General features: G+C 40.9%; 1 protein-coding gene across 1 annotated transcript in view; it reads left to right on the top strand.

Moving 5' to 3' along the window:
• ADAM12 (ADAM metallopeptidase domain 12) overlaps window positions 1-20,281 on the top strand; it is a 306,835-nt gene that overhangs the window by 185,515 nt on the left and 101,039 nt on the right. Inside the window, exon 6 of the mRNA XM_083364104.1 lies at window positions 18,420-18,603. Within this exon, the coding sequence (XP_083220230.1) occupies window positions 18,420-18,603 (184 nt within the window). The remainder of the gene's footprint in view (window positions 1-18,419; window positions 18,604-20,281) is intronic.

The following is a 20,281-nucleotide window of genomic DNA, read 5'->3' as shown; positions in this document are numbered from 1 at the left end:
TATAATGCTAGGCAGAATTTCTGGGCCACTGTGAGGATACTGTATGCTGAACTGAATGGGTCCTTGGCTTGATTTTCAGCACAGTTGTTATGCTGTTATGCTAGATGCTGTGAAGGATTTCTGTAGAAACACATAGTGAAGAAACAAACATGTAAGAGCAAGGTTGAGGAGGAAATGTTTTTTTAATGCCATTGTAATTCTAACATCCATATAAATGGCAGCTAAATTAATATGTATTCTGATAGCCTTAAATTCATTCCCATTAACTAATTAGAAAGTCTTGCATAATAGGAATGTTACATTTTTCAAAATGAGGGGATAATCACTATATGGTTGACTTGTCTTGTTGAGGAAGTGGGGCCAAGGTTAGTAAAGTAATTGGCTACATAAATCTACAGCAGGTTACTTGTCCTCTGTCGCTGTGTGAAACAAATAAATAAATTGTATGTCTCAGCTGGTAACCTAATGATCCCTTTTACTTGATTATAGCTTGCCTGAGCCTACATGACATTTCACTGACATTTTCTAAATTAAGGAGTTCATGGGTGTCTTTGCGGTGGGCAAAGGGGGAAAGACAAATCACAAAAGGTGAATAACGATGACATTGCACAAATTTACATACATATTTCAGACAGCGAGATGGAAGTACATAATGGTGGCATTTTTTTTTATTATTATTATTATTAATCCCATTTATATCCCGCCCTTCTCCGAAGACTCAGGGCAGCTTACAATCTAAGGACAAATCAATGTGCTTAGCAATAGCCTTCATTCTATGTATATGCCTGCTTATTAGGGCTTTCGCCCCCCCCAAGCAGCATTTTTGCAAAGTCATCTTATTGCCTCCAACAATCTGGGTCCTCATTTTACCTACCTCGGAAGGATGGAGTCAACCTTGAGCCTGGTGGGACTCGAACCTGCACTAATTGCAGGCAGCTGGTGTTACTTAAGGAGGCATTAGCCCACTGCTCCACCAAGGCTCTTTTTGATGTCATCATACAAACACTGTCGTTTGGGAGTTATTTCACCTTATTGTGGACACTGTTAATTTTTCCAGACTGCAGATTTTTTTCTAATTTTTCTTTTCCCTTGATCTTGTGCACATAAGCCTTCCTCAACTGGAAGTTGAAATCCAACATAGCAGGAGGACTTCATGTTGACAAAGATTCTCAATTACAATTTCATTTCATGTAGTTTCCTACCCTTAGGTTGTAAAAACAATTTTAAATCACAACACACTAGCTTTTGAAAGCTTATTAAATTAAGGAAAGTATGTTCAAGTTCAAATTCACAATTGCAGTTATTTATTTACTGTGAACCCATATATGTGTACATCACCCCATGATGATGATGATGATGATGATGATAATAATAATAATAATAAAAACAACAACAACAATAACAATAATAATAATAATAAAAAACAACAACAACAACAACAACAACAACAATAATAATAATAATAATAATAATAATAATAATAATAATAATAATAATAATAATAAAGTTGGAAGGGACCATGGAGGTCATCTAGTCCAATCCCCTGCTCAGGCAAGAAATTGTATGCCATTTCAGACAAATGGCTGTCCAGTCTCTTCTTAAAAACTTCCAGTGTTGGAGCATTCACAGCTTCTGGAGGCAGGTTGTTCCACTGATTAATTGTTCTAACTGTCAGAAAATTTTTCCTTAGTTCTAGGTTGCTTCTCTCCTTGACTAGTTTCCATCCGTTGCTTCTTGTCCTAGTTTCAGGTGCTCTGGAGAATAGCTTGACTCCCTCTTCTTAGTGGCAGCCCCTGAGATATTGGAACACTGCTATCATGTCACCTCTCATCCTTCTCTTCATTAGACTAGACATACTCAATTCCAGCAATTCCTTATATGTTTTAGCCTCCAGTCCCGTAATCATCTTTCTTGCTCTTCTCTGTACTCTTTCTAGAGTCTCAACATCTTTTTTATATTGTGGTGACCAAAACTGGATGCAGTATTCCAAGTGTGGCCTTACCAAGGCATTGTAAAGTGGTATTAACACTTAACATTATCTTGATTCTATCCCTTTATTAATGCAGCCTAGCACTGTGTTGGCTTTTTTGGCAGTTGCAGCACATTGCTGGCTTATATTTAAGTGATTGTCCACTAGGACTCCAAGTTCCCTCTCACAGTTAATACTATTGAGCAAGGTACCACCTGTACTGTACCTGTCCATTTGGTTTTTCTTGCCTAAATGTAGAACCTTACCTTTTTCACCATTGAATTTCATTTTCTTAAATAGTGCCCAGTGTTCAAGTCTGTCCAGATCCTTCTGTATCTTAAGCCTATCTTCTGGAGTGTTGGCTATTCCTGCCAGCTTGGTGTCATCTACAAATTTGATGAGTTCCCCTTCTATCCCCTCATCCAATCATTGATGAAGACGTTGAAGAGCACTGGGCCCAGAACAGAACCCTGTGGCACTCCACTACACACTTCCCTCCATGTAGATGCAATTCCATTGAGGACCACACGCTGAGTACGGTCGGTCAGCCATCTGGTGGAAATGCTATCTAACACACATTTTTCTATTTTATCAAATAGTAGGTTGTGGTCTACTTTCTCAAATGCCTTACTGAAGTCCAAGTAAATTATACCCACAGCATTCCTCTGATCCACTAATTTTGTTACCTGGTCAAAGAATGAAATAAGAGTTGTCTGGCATGATCTGTTTTTGAGAAACCCATGTTGGTTTTTGTTAATGAGTTTGTTTGCCTCTAGATCACAGGTCTGCAACCCGCGGCTCCGGAGCCGCATGCGGCTCTTTCAGCCGACTCCTGCGGCTCCCAGTCCTCTGCCATGTGCATTCCAATAAAAAAAGTGGGACTAAAAAAGTTCAACCAAAATTCAAATATGCAGGTGAGGTGCATAGTTTCCCTTGGCTCCACTCTTCAGTCAAACCCTGTTCTGTGTATGGGCGCATGTATGCACATGCGCACACATTTTTTGCGGCTCCCAGTTTTTCCTTTTGTGAGGGAACCGGTTCTGAGTGGCTCTTTCACTGTTTCAGGTTGCTGACCCCTGCTCCAGATGGACACTGATTCGTTGCTTGATTATGTTTTCCAAGATCTTCCCAGGTATTGAGGTCAGGCTGATAGGTCTGTAGTTTCCTGGATCCATTTTTTTCCCTTTTTTGAAGATGGGAACTACATCAGCTCTCTTCCAGTCCTCTGGTAGTTCCCCAGTGCTCCAAGATCTTTGAAAGATATAATTCAATGATTCTGAGATCACATCTGCCAGTTCCTTCAGAACCTTGGGGTGTAATCCATCTGGTCTTGGTGATTTGAACTCATCTAGGCTGGACAGGTGCTCACTTACCATTTTCTTGCCTATCTTAACTTGTGTTTCTATTCTGTTTTTTACAGCACTGTTTTTCATAGGTTAGACTGTTATTTTTCCCTTTGTGTAAATACGGATGCAAAAATGAGTTGAGCAGTTCTGCTTTTTCCCTATTACTTGTCATCTTCCTGCCACTTTCTCCCACTAATGGACCAAATATTTCCTTAACTTTTTTCTTGTTTTTTACATGTTGAAAGAAGCTTTTTTTGTTGTTATTTTTTACTTTTGTTGCAAGCGTTAGTTCATTTTGAGCCTTAGGTTTCCTCACTTCATCTTTGCAGGCTCTGGCTATTTGCTGGTATTCTGCCTTAGTTATGTGCCCCTCTTTCCACTTTTTATACTTGTCCTTTTTGTCTTTCAATTTATCAGAGAGTTTTTTATGCAGCCATGCTGGTTTCTTTTGAGAGCTGTTATTTTTCTTCTTTGTTGGTATTGTGCTAGACTGGGCTCTTATAATCTCACTTTTCAAAATTTCCCAAGCTTCTTGAGTTGTTTTCTCCTTGAGGATTTTCATGCATGGAATCCTTTTCAAGCTCTCTCTAAGTGTGTTGAAATTAGCTGTCTTAAGATCCAAGACTCTAGTTTGATTGTGTTCTATTACTAGTGCTTGCATAATTTTTATTTCCAATATTGCATGGTCATACTCTCCCCCCCAAGGTTCCTGTGGTTTCAACACCTTCTATCATTAGGAATCTGTATGATCTTCCACTTGGTGCAGAGTCTGTCTCCCTGATGTGAGGGTAATTAAAGTCCCCCATTACTGTTGTGATATGCTTCCTACATATCTTAGTTAACTGACTAGCAAAAAGTTCATCTATTACCTCTGTTTGGTTCGGTGGCCTATAGTATACACCTATGGCAATGTCATTCCCCCCCTGTCGAGCCCCATAGGCCCGACACTCAATGGGGGGGCAGCCTCACGTGCTGGCCTTGCACCTTCCTGTCCGGCCTCGAGCAGCCTCCGCCTGGGGCTTACCGCCGGGTGGCCATGTCACTCACCCGTTCCCTCTGCTGTCGTCAGCCTTCCTTGTTGTCCTTCGTTGGCCGGTCTCCAGCCACTTCCGGGACTTACAGCGGGTGCAGTTGTGCAAACGGACCATCCGGCCGGGCCTGCAGAGTGCCAGCTGCTCCCTGCATCCTCGGCCGCCTGCCAGCTGCTTCCAGGAATGCTGGCAGGTGTGGCTGAATGAACGGACTCTCCTGCCAGGCCTGCCGACTGCCAGGTGATACCTGGGTCCTCGGCTGCCTGCCAGCCACTTTCGGGAATGCGGGCAGACACATCTGAGCAACCGGACCCTCCTGCCAGGCCTGCCGGCGAACAGCTGTTCCAGCGTGCAGGACCGGACTTCCTCAGGTTTGCGTAGAGTGGTTTGGGGCGCGGATCCCCTGGTTTGGCTGGGTGCAGTGGGGTTGGGCACCTGGGGTTAGGGGTAGAGGTTACCTGGTTTACTTACCTGGCTGGGGGTGGCATGCCGGATAGGGGGGAGACGGGTTGACACACGCGTGGGGATGGCATCTGGGGATAGCAGCAAACTGAACTGTAGGGGGAAGGAGGGTTTATATGGATGTGTGGGCAGATGTTGGTCTGTGGCATGAGGGTGGAGCCCTTGTACCTGACGGCTATGTAAGCGTTGGGAGCGATGTGCTACCAACACTGACTTTGTTTCCACTCAATGTGCATTGGAGCTGAATAAAGCAACCTCTGTTTTGTCACACGTTCCTGCTGGAGATTCGTGTTTGCTTCCCTTCAAGGACGTGTATTGACACCCCCCTTTTTTATATTTACCCAAATGCATTCAAGACAGTTTTCATCATCATTGTGCTCTATTTCTGTAGAGATGTAGTTATTTCTTATAGAGAGAGCAACTCCACCTCCTCTTTTATTTGGTCTGTTTCTTTTAAATAATTTAAATCCCTCTAGTTGTGTGTTCCATTTGTGGGTTTCATCCCGCCAAGTTTCCATAATGACAACAATATCATATCTGCCCTCATATACCTGAATTTCTAATTCACCCTGTTTGTTGCTCATGCTCTGTGTGTTGGTGTATAGACATTTGAGTCCTTTATGACTATCCCTGTGTTTTCTTTCTACATAACCTATGTGGTGCCTGAGTTCCCCTATTTTCTTACCACCTGTTTGATTAGTGCCCTTTGTGTGGCACTTGCTGTTAAAAGCTTGATTTTGCTTGACAGCAAGGTTGATATTCTTGTCCCCACACGCATCTATGCTACATGCACTGATAACCCTATAATTTTTAGATTGCCGGGGACAGGAATATTCTGTGTCAATTAACACACTTGTCCCCATTGTTCATTTGAAATATTTTTTCAGAAAATCTGTGAATTTATTGCCAAGTAACTCAGTGCCTTTCTTTGATGGATGCAAACCATCTCTTTTATACAGTTTTTCATTGGAGATATCGTGACTAATATAACCATATTACACCACTCCTTTAGCCACATATTGAATTCTGCTAAATGCTGGCCTTTTCCATTTTGTTCATTATACACTGGTAAAAGTAAGCCTACAGCCTATCCTGCTAAGTTCCCGCCCCAAGCTCTGGAAATCATTCTGCACAGAGTATACATCTTTTGGGGACAGATTGTTAGTGCCAAGATGTACAATAGCATCCACTTCACACTCCTTGCTGGCATTCTTGACTATCTTAAAAATATGCTTCTTGTCCCTGCTGGCAGTAGCACTTAGAAGACACCTGACCTCTTTTGAAACCTCTGGATCCTTTCCTAAATTTACATCCCTTATAATTGAATCACCAACCAGAAGGTGGCTTCTCTTTTTGGATGCCTTGTTCTTCTTGCATGACTGGTATGTAATACCTGATTCACACTTTCCCCTGTCCAAAACAAGTTCTTCATCTTGGACCACGATCCCCTGCTTATTTGAGTTATCATCATCCCAACTGACTTGTCTCCTTAGTGTCCCTAATAAGGTCAGCAAGGGCACTGTATCTGTTATGCAGGGACACAGCAAAAGCTTTGGTTCACAGCTCTCAGCCTGCCAGATATATATTGAGAATTTCTTTTAGTAGGATAATTCATAGACATACTGTATATTAATGCAGAGTCTGGCAATGTTGCATCCACAGATATAATATCTTTCTTAGTTCAAAATCACAGCACCCCTCACAAGATTTCACTGTTCTCTCCTGAACTTTGAAAATTATATTTTAAAAAAAATGCAGTACCTCAAGACTTTGGGAAAGAATGCTGGAATGATGTATTTTCGGCATAATGATACATTTGATAAGATATGGTTCAGTGTGGTATGTGATATATATTTTACACCAGCCAGAGCATTAAAATAAACAAAAGAAGCTGTAAAACATCATGAAATGTGAGAGAGCTGGTCCACATAATTGCTGGGAATCAGAAACAATTGAGTGGAAAGTATCATTATCAAAATATTTTGGTTCCTTCCACCATGTATAATTATTTGATGATACTTGAAAAATGTCCATGGTCTGTTTTAAGGCCTTCAGACAGCAGTATGTGCTACAGTAAACTTGAAAGAGCAGGAAAGCATTTATTCTATAACCATTTTATCTACAGTGTTATTTGAAAAATCCAGTTAAATGTTATTGAAGCTAAGCTCCTCTCTTTTCTTTGTTCTACATTTTTTATTCATTGTCTGTACAGGAAAAAAAACTGTACATAAATCTTTTGCTGATACCAAGATTATAGTACCATGATTCCTAACTGCAAGACTTTTAATCTTATTAGTGCTATCACTCACATTTTAACTCTAGTTTAAATTCCTGGACAGCAGACATAAAAGCCCTGCTGAATGAATACGATTTGCAGTGTGAAAGATTTACTGTGCATAACTAGTGTCTCTTGATGACATGATGAATATGCACATCCTTTTCTTTGGATGCTAAATAGATTTCAGGATGCTAATGTGTCTACTCTATATTTATGAAAATAAAATGAATTCATTATAACAGGAGAGGCATTTGAAATGAGAATACAGCCATGATGGTATTTTCTAACTGAGGCTATTAAGCAGTTGCCTTAATTGTTTTGCCTTTGCACACTGAAACAAAACCTTATAAAACATGTAGAAAAGAACCAGGGAGCAGTAATGTCAAGGATGATCAGAATTTCAGATATGAGTCTGCTTAAATATATACCAGAATAACGGCAGCATCAATGGCTCAAATTAACCTATTTTTGGATTCAATAAAATGACAGAATGATTGAGTCAGAAAGAGGTTTTCTTTTGCCACTTACTCTTTATTATTAAAGGCTAGTTGAGAGCTAACCCTAACTATGTAGGAAATTATTTTCTCAGTCCTACCCTATCGTGGTTACAGAGTCACTGAGTGATGCTCATATTGGCAGTATAATAATATAATTTAATTGTTTAATTGGTAATATCTATCAACAGATAAGGGGGACGCGGTGGCTCAGTGGGTTAGGACGCTGAGCTTGTCGATCGGAAGGTCGGCAGTTTGGCGGGTCGAATCCCGAGTGCTGCGTAACAGAGTGAGCGCCTGTTACTCGCCCCAGCTTCTGCCAACCTAGCAGTTCGAAAGCACGTAAAAATGCAAGTAGAAAAATAGGGACCACGACGGTGGGAAGGTAACAGCGTTCCGTGCGCCTTTGGCGTCTAGTCATGCCAGCCACATGACCACGGAGACGTCCTCGGACAAGCGCTGGCTCTTCGGCTTTGAAACGGAGATGAGCACCGGCCCCTAGAGTCGGAAACGACTAGCACGCATGTGCGGGGGAACCTTTACCTTTACCTTATCAACAGATATGAGTTATTCTTTCCTATACAGTAGGTGGGGTGGGATGGGGTGAACAGGATAGGATAGAATAACCTTATACAGTATATAAGGTTATCTTATCTCTTATCTTTTACTTATTTCTCTTCTATTCAGCAAATCTATCATGCACTCTGGGAAAATTCACTTTCTGGGGTCCAGGGAGCATTGATTACATGTTCATATCCCCATTGGCAGAACTGATCATGAATTAATTATTTATCCTGATGGTAATTACTTGAATTACTTAGTCTTAGCATACTAACAAATAAACAGGGTCCAAAAAGGCTTGATAAAAGGCTTGACAAAACAGGGCTAAGCAAGTGTGCATCCTGGCCCCTATGTCACAGGTCCCCAACCTTTTGGGCACCAGGGACCAGTTCCGTGGAGAACTGTGGACCAGAGAGTGTGTGGACCAGAGAGTGTGTGGTTTTGTGTGCTGCCTGCATCCCACAAATGGGGCTTTGTTTGTTTGTGCGGACCAGTTGCTGGCATGCTGCGGCCCAGTACTGGTCCACAGACCAGGGGTTGGGGACCCCTACCCTATGTATTCAGGCTCTTTCCAGATGTGAAGTTTGCACACTGTTCACTCAACTAGAGATTAATTTTCATATACTCTTGTGCTGATGATATAGCTATTCTCTTCCCCAGATAAATTGGGGAAGTAGCTATCGAGCTTTGCCTAAACAATGCTAACTGAAAGTCTGAAAAATATGATTATGATTAATTTACTTATTTAAATTTAGTGGTTGTCCAACTCTAGTGGACTGAATACGCAAAACCAAGGTTGTGGCTTTTCACCAAATGATGCTACCAACACAGGTGGAAAATCAATAGCCATTCTATTAAGTAAGTAAAGGACTAAATTTAGAAAAATAAATTTAGGCATCTATTTCTAGTCATCCACTTCCTGGATACTGCAAGAACAAGAGGTCACAGCCCAATTCCAGAAAGCTACCAGTGCAGTCATCAGATTAGCCAGCTGCAAAAAGAACATATTGTTCCCAGCATCCATTAAAGTTTTCAGTGCTAAAATGCTGAGCCTATTGTTGTTCAGTGCCCAGTTTAGCGCATACTCTGATGATTCACGTTTTGACATCTAATCAATCATCAAAACTTTACTGCAAGCTTCCCACTCCAGTCCTTTTGAAGAAACTGGGTTGCCCTCTATAGGAGCTCAAAAGGAGATCACTTAACTGAGATTCTGACAAAGACATAATTTTTTGGGTATGGTTTAGGTGAAACAGTGGCCCAGCTTATTTTGGAAGATAAGTTTACTTCCACACAGAAGATCATTGCCAACGATTTGTCCTTCTGTGTGACTTTTCTGTCCCATTCTTAGTAGTATTCAGAACAGACAAAACCATGCAAATAATTAAACAGACAGTCTTTGACCTGGATAAATAGAATAACATATCTATTTGTGGGACCATCTTTCTCCCATTGTTTCCACTCTAACCACCAGATCTTGCAGAGAGGCATATTCTGAGATCCCTCTGTTAAACAACCTGATCTTGTTGGATCCAGGAGCTGTGTTGGCTGTGTGGCAGGGCTTGCTTTGTGGAAAAGCCTCCCCTGGAGATCTAAATCCTGAAGTCCTGTTTCCCAGGAGTTCAAGTGAAACAGGCTGGCCCTATTATTGTCGTTGATGATATGTGTTTATGGTTGGAACATGTCATTTACTTGGGACACTTGGGACATTATTGTTTTAATTGTTGGGTTTTATTTATTGATTTATTTATTGTATTAAGCTCAGATACACTGTTGGGATATGGTTGGCCATATAAGCAAATACTTAAATAAATAAATAAAATCCCATACTATTGTCTCAATGACCTGTTCCATAATTCTCTCATACTCCTCAATTATTTCTACAGAATTACTTGCACTTCACATAAAAGAGCACTTGCTTTAGGAAGGCTCAATGTCCAACAGAGAGGAGATACAATAACATCCTTTGTGCAGAACATGTTTTCTGCTTTTGCAGTTGAAACCATACCCTGCCCTTTCTACCATGCTTGGTGTGCAGAGCTTACAGTATAATGCAACTCCTTGCTCATTCAGGAAGGAAGCAAGTTTTGTTTGATTGCAACTACTACTAGAAGTCTCTAGATTTGAGTTTTATGCTAATTAAGGACACTGAACTTCCATGTATGTCTGCCTGCCTATATATCCATCTGCATATCTGTCTCTTTTTTTCTGCACTGAATTCTAGTTAAGTCTATTACTTTATTTTATTTATTTTTATTTATTAAATTTATTGGCTTCCCATGTTGTTTTGAAGCGACTCTGGGCTTACAGCATTAAAATTCTTAATAGTATTCAGAACAGACCACGCCATGCAAACAATTTAAACCAATAGTCTTTGACCTGGAGAAATAGTTATGGATAAATAGAAAAAATAAAGAATAAATAGAAATTATTATAGAGTTGTTTAGAGTGCTATTACTAATCTCCTTATGTAGTCTGGGGTTTTTTGTGTGTGTGGTTATTATTATGTACTCTTTCCTGTCTCTTTCCTGTCTCTGGAGGCGGTTCGGGTCTGGATGGGGAGGAACAGACTTCAACTCAACCCCTACAAGACTGAGTGGCTTTGCATACCTTCATCCCGGGTTTATTCGGACATTCCACCTCTGGCTATGGGGGGTGAACTATTACCCCCCCGTAGATAGGGCTCGCAACTTGGGAGTCCTCCTAGATTCACGGCTCACCTTGGAAGACCATATAGGAGCTGTGACTAGGGGGGCCTTCGCCCAGGTTCGCCTGGTGCGCCAGTTGCGGCCCTATCTTAGCCGGGATGATTTGTGCACGGTCACTCATGCGCTCGTGTCCTCTCGTCTGGACTACTGCAACGCTCTCTACATGGGGCTGCCCTTGAGGACCACCCGGAAGCTCCAACTGGTACAGAATGCAGCCGCGAGAGTTGTGTTGGGAGTCTCCCGATACTCCCACGTTACACCTCTGCTCCATGAGCTGCATTGGTTGCCAGTTGTCTTCCGGGTGAGATTCAAGGTACTGGTAACGGTGTTCAAAGCCCTCCATGGCATGGGGCCGGAGTACCTTAGGGAACATCTGCTGCCGGCATCAAGCTCCCTGCGCCCTGTGCGTTCCCACAGAGAGGGCCTCCTCAGGGTGCCACCGATCAGAGAATGTCGATTGGTGGCCCCCAGGGGGAGATCCTTCTCTGTGGGCGCTCCGGAGCTGTGGAATCAGCTACCGGTAGAGCTCCGGATGGCGCCCGATCTTCGCTCCTTTCGTCGCGATCTCAAGACGTTTCTGTTTGTACAAGCCGGCCTAGCCTGATGGGGATTGGTGGGGTTTTTTATTTTTGGTGTCTTAATTTTAACTTGGTGTTTTAGAATTCTATTCCAATTGTTTTAACTTGGGCAATCATTTAATCTCTTTTTAATGTTTGTATTTAGTATTTTATTCTGCCCTGTGAACCGCCCTGAGTCCTCAGGGAGAAGGGCGGTATACAAATATTATTAAATTAAATTAAATTAAATTAGTTGTAAATTAATGAAGTAGTAGTAGCAAAGATGGAAATGACCCTATCTTCCAAAGGTGAGAAAAAGGAAATTACCAGCTAATCAGGCAGGCATTGGTAACTGGTAAGAATCTAAAACAGCTCATAAAGTAATTGATCTACAAACATCTGGAAAGTAGTGTTTTCCCAGCAGCTTGCTGCTCCTGGATTGCTTCCTAAACTTGAAGTTTCTGATTCTACCGAGCATAGCTGATCTGATCAGACTTACCATAGTTCCCTTAGCAGGTTACTCCTAAACTGCTCTGCCTGGAGTAGCTGTTTCTCAATGTAACGATGCCTTTCCATCTTCTGTGCTCGGATAACAGCATATTCAAAGTTTCTAGTAAAGGTCAGAGTCTTCTGGTTCCAGGAAAGGATAAGGGGGTCTGTTACAAGCTCAGCATAGGGCCTGAAAGCATCATACTTTACTTGTAAATGGTGCTCCATGGTTCTCCTCATCCAGAAAATACTAAGGTAAAGGTAAAGGTTCCCCCGCACATGCGTGCTAGTCGTTTCCGACTCTAGGGGCCGGTGCTCATCTCCGTTTCAAAGCCGAAGAGCCAGCGCTTGTCCAAGGACGTCTCTGTGGTCATGTGGCCGGCATGACTAGACGCCAAAGGCGCACGGAACACTGTTACCTTCCCACCGTCGTGGTCCCTATTTTTCTACTTGCATTTTTTACGTGCTTTCGAACTGCTAGGTTGGCAGAAGCTGGGACGAGTAACAGGCGCTCACTCTGTTACGCGGCACTCGGGATTCGACCCGCCAAACTGCCGACCTTCTGATCGACAAGCTCAGCGTCCTAACCCACTACTATTGAGACAGAATTTGGCATGATGTTAACTCCACAGTGCTGTGAGAAACTCAACGGTTATCAAACTATTTTAGAACCTACGTTATTCTTCAAAATAGATTTTTTTTCTTTGGCTCAACTTTTTTTTTTCACACTATCCCAAATGGAAATTTCTGCTGAGTTTTTAATATTCTGGCTTGTTTTGTAGGATACTGAACCACCTAGGTCAGGGGTAGGCAACCTCGGCTCTTTTATGACTCATGGACTTCAACTCCCAGAATTCCTGAGCCAGCCAAGCTGGCTCAGGAATTCTGGGAGTTGAAGTCCATGAGTCATAAAAGAGCCGAGGTTGCCTACCCCTGACCGCGGTTGTTTGTTCTTTGCAGTGCTTTTTGAAAAGACAGAAGCCTTATTGAAGCCTTATAAAAATAATAATTAAATTTAGCAACAGTAGCAAGTATCTCTATCAACAATGGAGTTACACCTATCATGTACAATAGTAACTTTCTTTTCTAACTGATGACCAAGTCACACACACACACACACAAACACACACACACACATTCATAAGATGTTATAAAATAGCATAAAATAACCCCTATCTAAAATTCAGAACAACATTATCTTGTAGGCATTATAAACAGAATTGGGGCAGTTTCCTTTTACCAATCAGGAGAGAGCAATACATTTTTCGTTACTCTTACAGATCACTGCAAAATGTTTAGCAACTGTAAATATTTTATATCTATGAGTCTGAATTGGTAAGCAAAATAGTACATGGGAAGGATATAGGTAGAATATAGTTTGCCAGTCTAAACAAACCCCTATTAGGTTGGACTGTAATAATTTATCGAAGTAGCACATGCTTTTCTTTTTGGTACCTGAACTGATTCCATTCTTCTTTGTGGTAGCCCCTCAAATATTGGAATACTGCTATCAGTCAGTGTACTAGATTAGGAGGACAGAAGATGATTCTCAAGCTTATTATTTATGTACATTTTATTCTACCTTTCTCGTGGTTAATGTAGCATACATGTATGGACACTCTCACTGGTATCTCAGGGTTCTTCCAAGAATAACGATTAGATTGAGAACTCATAATTGATCCAAGGTTTGCCATTATAATTACATTATAATGCAAGTACTGTATAACTCAATGCAAGCATTTGTAAATTAACAGTACCACTAACTCTTAAATAATTTGTTTGGACTGCATGGCAGGAGACAGGAACTTAGTAAAGGTGTGGAGAGATCCAAAACTGCATGTAGACTCGTTTTCTTTTTGATATTCCATTCATTCATTCATGGTCAAAAATTAAAATAAAAACAATTTTACTGGTAGTCCTTGACTTACAATCATTTTTAGTGGCTGTTCAAAGTTGCAACAGCACTAAAAAAGTGACTTATGACCATTTTTCACATTTATGACCATTTCAGCATCCCTTGATTGCACGATCAAAATTTGTACGCTTGGCAACTAGCGTATATTTATGACAGTTGTAGTATTCCAGGGTCACGTGGTAACCTTTTGTGACCTTCTGACAAGCAGAGTCAATAGCGAAGCTAACTTAACAGCTGTGGTGATTCACGTAACAACTGAGGCAAGAAAAGTTTGTAAGATGGGGCAAAACTCATTTAGCAACTATCTTGCTTAGCAATGGAAAATTTGGGCTCAGTTATGATCATAAGTCAAGGACTACCTGTATAAGATGCTTTTCTTCTGTTCAATTGTGTCTGATTCTCAAAGACTGCCTGGACAAATCCCTACAGTTTTCTTGGCAAGGCCAGAAGTGGTTTGCCATTGCCTTCTTCTTAGGGTGGAGAGAAAGTGACTGGTCCAAAGTCACCCAGATGGCTTTGTGCCTAAAGTGGGACTAGAACACTCACAGTGTCCTGAGTTTCTAGACTGATACCTTAACCACTACATCCGACTGCCTCTAATATTATAGTGTAAGTCCACAAAACAAGACGAAAAATTAATATAAGGGGAAAACATTAAATGCTAGTGATCTATACAAGACATAAGTGGCCAGGCTAAACTGAAATCTACTTCAAACTTGTTTGTTCCAATGGTAATTGCAACTGAATAGAATTTGGTAGATCTCATATAAATCTCCACAGATTGATCCATTAGTAGAAAGTTCACAACCTTAATTTCAGGGCAATCCATGCATTTAATAAGGAGAGGAAAAATAATAACCTGGGACACCAAGCAAGGCAAAGCACATTATTTCACCTAGCAAGAGTTAACATGATCATGAAGATGGTTTTTCCCAGGTGAGGCCATGGCCCTTGAGATGTTCTGATTCCTGTAATTTTCTCTTTGCTGACACTGTTTTTTTTTTCTTCTTCAAGGAACAGCTGCAGAAAAGGTAGTAAAAAGTTTTCAAACACTGAAAATAGGTCAAAGAATGCATGAACTTGCCCAATGTCTCACCCTTATCTAATACAAATTTAAAATGAACAGTTAATGAGGTCTTGTGTTCATTTATTAAGAGAACATTCCATTGCATGTACACTCTAAATGAACTAAGTAAAAAAAGTAAGTCTTCTTGCTTTTATTTTTAAAACTTGTACTTCAAGTTTTAATTTTTCTGGGGTTCATGCATAGATAATTCTTCCCATTTAGTTTTTTGCATGTTTGCAAATAGGAAGAAATTAAATCAAATCCAATAAAATCCGATTTATTAATCATACTTTGGAGTCTTCTAACCCTGTGCATATTGCATAACATTGGGTTATCTAATTTTATATTTATTATAACTCTAAAATATGTATCTAAAATGTAATGATTCTTCCATTGTACTAAACATATTGAATTTTATTAATGGTTTCATTTTCAATAACACACAATAAATGTTATCCATGTAAAGCATGATTTATTGGAATAATGGGCCATCCCTAGATGATAGTTTAGTATTGGCGATATTAATTTTAAGAGTAAATAGATTGGTTAAAGAATACAAGAAAGCCAAAATATATGTTGTTAAGCGGCTTTACCAATACAGGATTGTTCTGAAATCTAGCATGGCCATGAAATAGATTATAGGTAAAGGTAAAGGTTCCACCGCACATGCGTGCTAGTCGTTTCCGACTCTAGGGACCGGTGCTCATCTCTGTTTCAAAGCCGAAGAGCCAGCGCTTGTCCAAGGACGTCTCCGTGGTCATGTGGCCGGCATGACTAGACGCCAAAGGCGCACGGAATGCTGTTACCTTCCCACCGTAGTGGGCCCTATTTTTCTACTTGCATTTTTAGGTTGGCAGAAGCTGGGACGAGTAACAGGTGCTCAGTCTGTTACGTGGCACTCGGGATTCTACCTGCCAAACTGCCGACCTTCTGATTGACAAGCTCAGCGTGTCCTAACCCACTGAGCCACCGCGTCCCTTTTAAATAGATTATACAGTTAGGTTAATTTGGGCAGTGGTGCTTTAGAGCAGTGGCCCCCACTTTTTGAGTGCCAAGGACTGCATCCATGGAGAGAGGAGGGACTCCTGCTTTAGAGAACACAGTACGCTATTCCAAAAATACATAGAAGGCTGCAAAGTGAAAGTGAGTGCATACAAAACTGAATAAAGTATCCAAAAATAATTTTGGAGAAGAAATCAGTGTTATAAAAGTGTTGGTGAGAAAAAAACCTAGGAAAGCAAGTGGTTCAAGGCTTCTTATTTTCAATTTCAAATACAATAGTCAAGGTGAAATTTGTAAATTTCACCCTTTCTAATCATTTTTTATATAATACAATCACAACAAATACAGGACCTGAATTGTATCTCCCTTGCTTTCTTTTATACTATCATAGTCTACCATAGCATTCCGTTATTTGATTTCTCTGAAGGTAATAAGTTCAGATTGCAACCATCTGATATAACTATGACTCAGTTAGCAGGTGGACACAATATTTCCAATATGCTGAAACAGGGTGAATTTAAGGCAGGGGTGTCAAACTGAAATTGTCATGTGACATGTCTCGATGTATCGCGACTTTTCCATTGCTGGCAATGGGGTGGGTGCGGTTTCAGCATGACGCATCCAGCATGCGGGCCGGCAGTTTGACACCCCTGATTTAAGGGCATGTGGACCAGAGCTTTCTAGCACTTCTTAGGACTACTTTCCTTTCTGCTTTAATTTCATGGCTGACATGGTACATTCTTACAATCTAACCCGCTGTCTTTCAACATGACAATTTTACAATGTGTGTATTTGAAGTCCATACATCTTAAAGTGCCAAGTTTGAAAAACATAGGTCTAATCCTAATAATGTGTTACCAGGAGAGTTTGGCATTATGGCTAAAAAAGTGTACTTTGATTTATATATGTTAGTTTCCAAGGCACTGTAAGTATATTGTTGTTAGCCGCCCTGAGTCCTCTGGGAGATAGGGCGGCATATAAGTCCCATAATAAATAAAAAATAAATAAATAAATAAATTACCAAAAATACAAACAACAACAACAACAAACAAACAAAAAGCATGCGGTAGAAATACATAGAAGCTCTTAGAACATGTTCCAATACAGTGGGGTCCTTCAAGATCACATGATAACAATATCACTGTAGAAAAAAATCCTGATGGTATCTTATGGTTTTATTTCATTTTATTTCATTGCCATACTACCAAAGCATTCTTAGAAGCAGTTTCTAGCTATTAAAAACAACCATCTTAAAACCAGTTTTGTTATTATCACAATAAACACAGATTGAATATTAAGGCAGGCACATCTTAGAACAGGGGTCCCCCACCCCTGGGCTGCAGCCCATACCAGGCCAGGACCCATTCGGAACCAGGCTGCTGAAAAGGTTGGGTGAGCACGTGTACATCCAGCTCCATTTGTGCGAGCTGTGGACCAGTGTGCCCGCTGCTTGTGCAAATGAAGCAGTATGCTCACATGTGCTCATTCACCACTCACACGTGCTTGTGCTTGCCCACCGCTCATGCAGAACCATCCCTTCTTTCCCCCCACTGGTCTGAAAAGCCAGAAAGATTGGAGATCACTGTCTTAGAACATTTGCAAACAGCTGTAGCACTGGTGATAAATTCTGCACATCTTTCTTGTCTATCAAACAAAGATGATTGAGGGAACTGGAGGCTAAAACATATAGGGAACAGTTGCTGGAATTGGGTATGTGTAGTTTAGTGAAGAGAAGGGTGAGGGGTGACATGATAGCAGTGTTCCAATATCTCAGGGGCTGCCACAAAGAGGAGGGAGTCAAGCTATTCTCCAAAGCACCTGAAAGCAGGACAAGAAGCAATGGATGGAAACTAGTCAAGGAGAGAAGGAACCTAGAACTAAGGAGAAACTTCCTGACAGTTAGAACAATTAATCAGTGGAACTACCTGCCTCCAGAAGTAGTGAATGCTCCAACACTGGAGGTTTTTAAGAAGAGACTGGCCAGCCATTTGTCTGAAATCGTATAGGGTTTCCTGCCTAAGCAGGGGGTTGGACTAGATGACCTCCATGGTCCCTTCCAACTTCTTCTTCTTCTTCTTCTTCTTCTTCTTCTTCTTCTTCTTCTTCTTCTTCTTCTTATTATTATTATTATTATTATTATTATTATTATTATTATTATTATTATTATTATTATTATTATTATTATCTTCCTCTTACCCTAAATTACTTTGATTTAGAAAACTGACCCAAATTCCTGTTTCTGCATCCAACAATTCTTGTTTTGCAATATTCTTGGGCTGAGTGGTCACAAGATGAAGACTAAAGAAAATATTATTTACATTTAGATGACTGAAAATCTGGAGTGATGATACTACACTACTATAAAGCATAAATATAGTTTGGTGCTAGTCTCTAGTGTTTAAATACCAAGAAATAATGGTGATGAACTGTATACCAACATTACAAATTTACAGAATTTTCTTGGTATATTTTCAGGCTGCAAATAAATATAAAGTAAATACATTAAATATTTTTTTCATTTGTTTTTTTTTAATATCACAGGGGTATTATTTTTTTTGAAGACAGAACCTACATTTTGGAGCCACTGGAAGGTGCTATGAATGAACATATAATCTATAGACTAAAACACCCAAACCTAATCCTGGGTACATGTGGCCATCATCTCAATGTTACTGGTATCACACTGGGGGATACTGCACAGCTTATTCAGACATTTACTAGCAGAGTAAGTGACAATTTAATTTAATTTTCTTATGTTTTAGTTGATTTAATTTAGTTTTCTTGTGTTTTTATAGTATATATCTAAACAAATGTGGTGTTATGACTGAAAATTGAGGTGCCAGCTGATAAAAGTGTATGTGTTTGTTTGTCTGTTCATTTATTGAACTCCCAAGGAGAAAAACACCCACCCACCCACCCACACACACACACACCAACAATCCAGGGCAAGATATTGTATATAAAGAGGGAGCAAATCCCACACTCACCAGGGCAGATATTACTTTGGTAACGAAATGTCTGCAAACAACCAAACTCAGAGAGCACCAAGGTCTCCACATTTAGTTTAGTTTTTAGTTTTTTTAGTTTTTATTAAATTTTTATACCGCCCTTCTCCCAAGGGACTCAGGGCGGTGAACAGGGCATATGATAAAAGTACAAAACTACAAAAGTTAAAATAGAATTAAATTAATGCCCAAGATAAAACAATAAAATATACAAATATTTAAAACCCAAATTAACTCCCCATCAGGCCAGGCCAGCTTGTTCAAACAGGTGGGTCTTTAACCCGCGCCGGAAGGAGCTGAGATCCAGTGCCATCCGGAGCTCCACCGGCAGTTGATTCCACAAAGCCGGGGCGCCCACAGAGAAGGCCCTCCCCCTGGGGGCCACCAGCCGGCATTCTCTGACTGGAGGCACCCTGAGGAGGCCCTCTCTGTGGGAACGCACAGGGCGGAGGGGAGTTGACGCCGGCAGCAGGTGGTCCCCGAGGTATTCCGTACCCATGCCATGTAGGGACTTGAAAACCATCACTAAGACCTTGAACCTCACCCGGAAGACAACTGGTAACCAATGTAGCTCGCGGAGCAAAGGTGTAACATGGGAGTACCGGGAAACTCCCAAGACAACTCTCGCGGCCGCATTCTGTACCAGTTGGAGCCTCCGAGTGGTCTTCAAGGGAAGCCCCATGTAGAGAGCATTACAGTAGTCAAGGCGAGAGGTCACGAGCGCATGAGTGACCGTACACAGGGCATCCCGGTCCAGATAGGGCCGCAACTGGCGCACCAGGCGAACCTGGGCGAAAGCCCCCCTAGTCACAGCTGCTACATGATCTTCCAAGGTAAGTAGTGAATCTAGGAGGACTCCCAAGTTGCGAGCCCTATCCACGGGGGGCAACAGCTCACCCCCCATAGAAAGGGATGGAACATTTTGAATGTCCCGGGATGCCGGAATGTACAGCCACTCAGTCTTGTCCGGGTTGAGTTGAAGTCTGTTCCTCCCCATCCAGACCCGAATTTAGATTACCCACACTCAGAGAATTTACCATCATGATCAGGGTATCTCCTCTGCCAGGTAATAAAGTGAAAGGGGAAATGGACAAGCAGCACCCAAACTTACATGTATGTATTTATGTATGGCGATATATTTGTTGACTTGTTTGTGTAAGAAATGGGAAAATAAAATTGAATATGTAGTTGTTAAAAAAAAAGAATTTACCATCATCATAATAAGAGGATCAGATCCATAGCTTACAAAAATAAAAGTTTACCTGCTGTATATTTTGGAGTGGTGCCCTTGAGAATAAGTTCTTTTTGTAAGCGATTAATAATGATGAAGGGACTGGTGTCGTTTAGCAAAGCACACTTTATCTTCTTAAATACTTGCTAAAGATTCCAAGTTTAGTA

The sequence above is a fragment of the Vipera ursinii genome (genome assembly GCF_947247035.1).
Source record: "Vipera ursinii genome assembly, chromosome: 5".
In the NCBI taxonomy this organism is placed as follows: domain Eukaryota; kingdom Metazoa; phylum Chordata; class Lepidosauria; order Squamata; family Viperidae; genus Vipera; species Vipera ursinii.
This window is presented reverse-complemented; position numbering and strand designations above follow the sequence as displayed.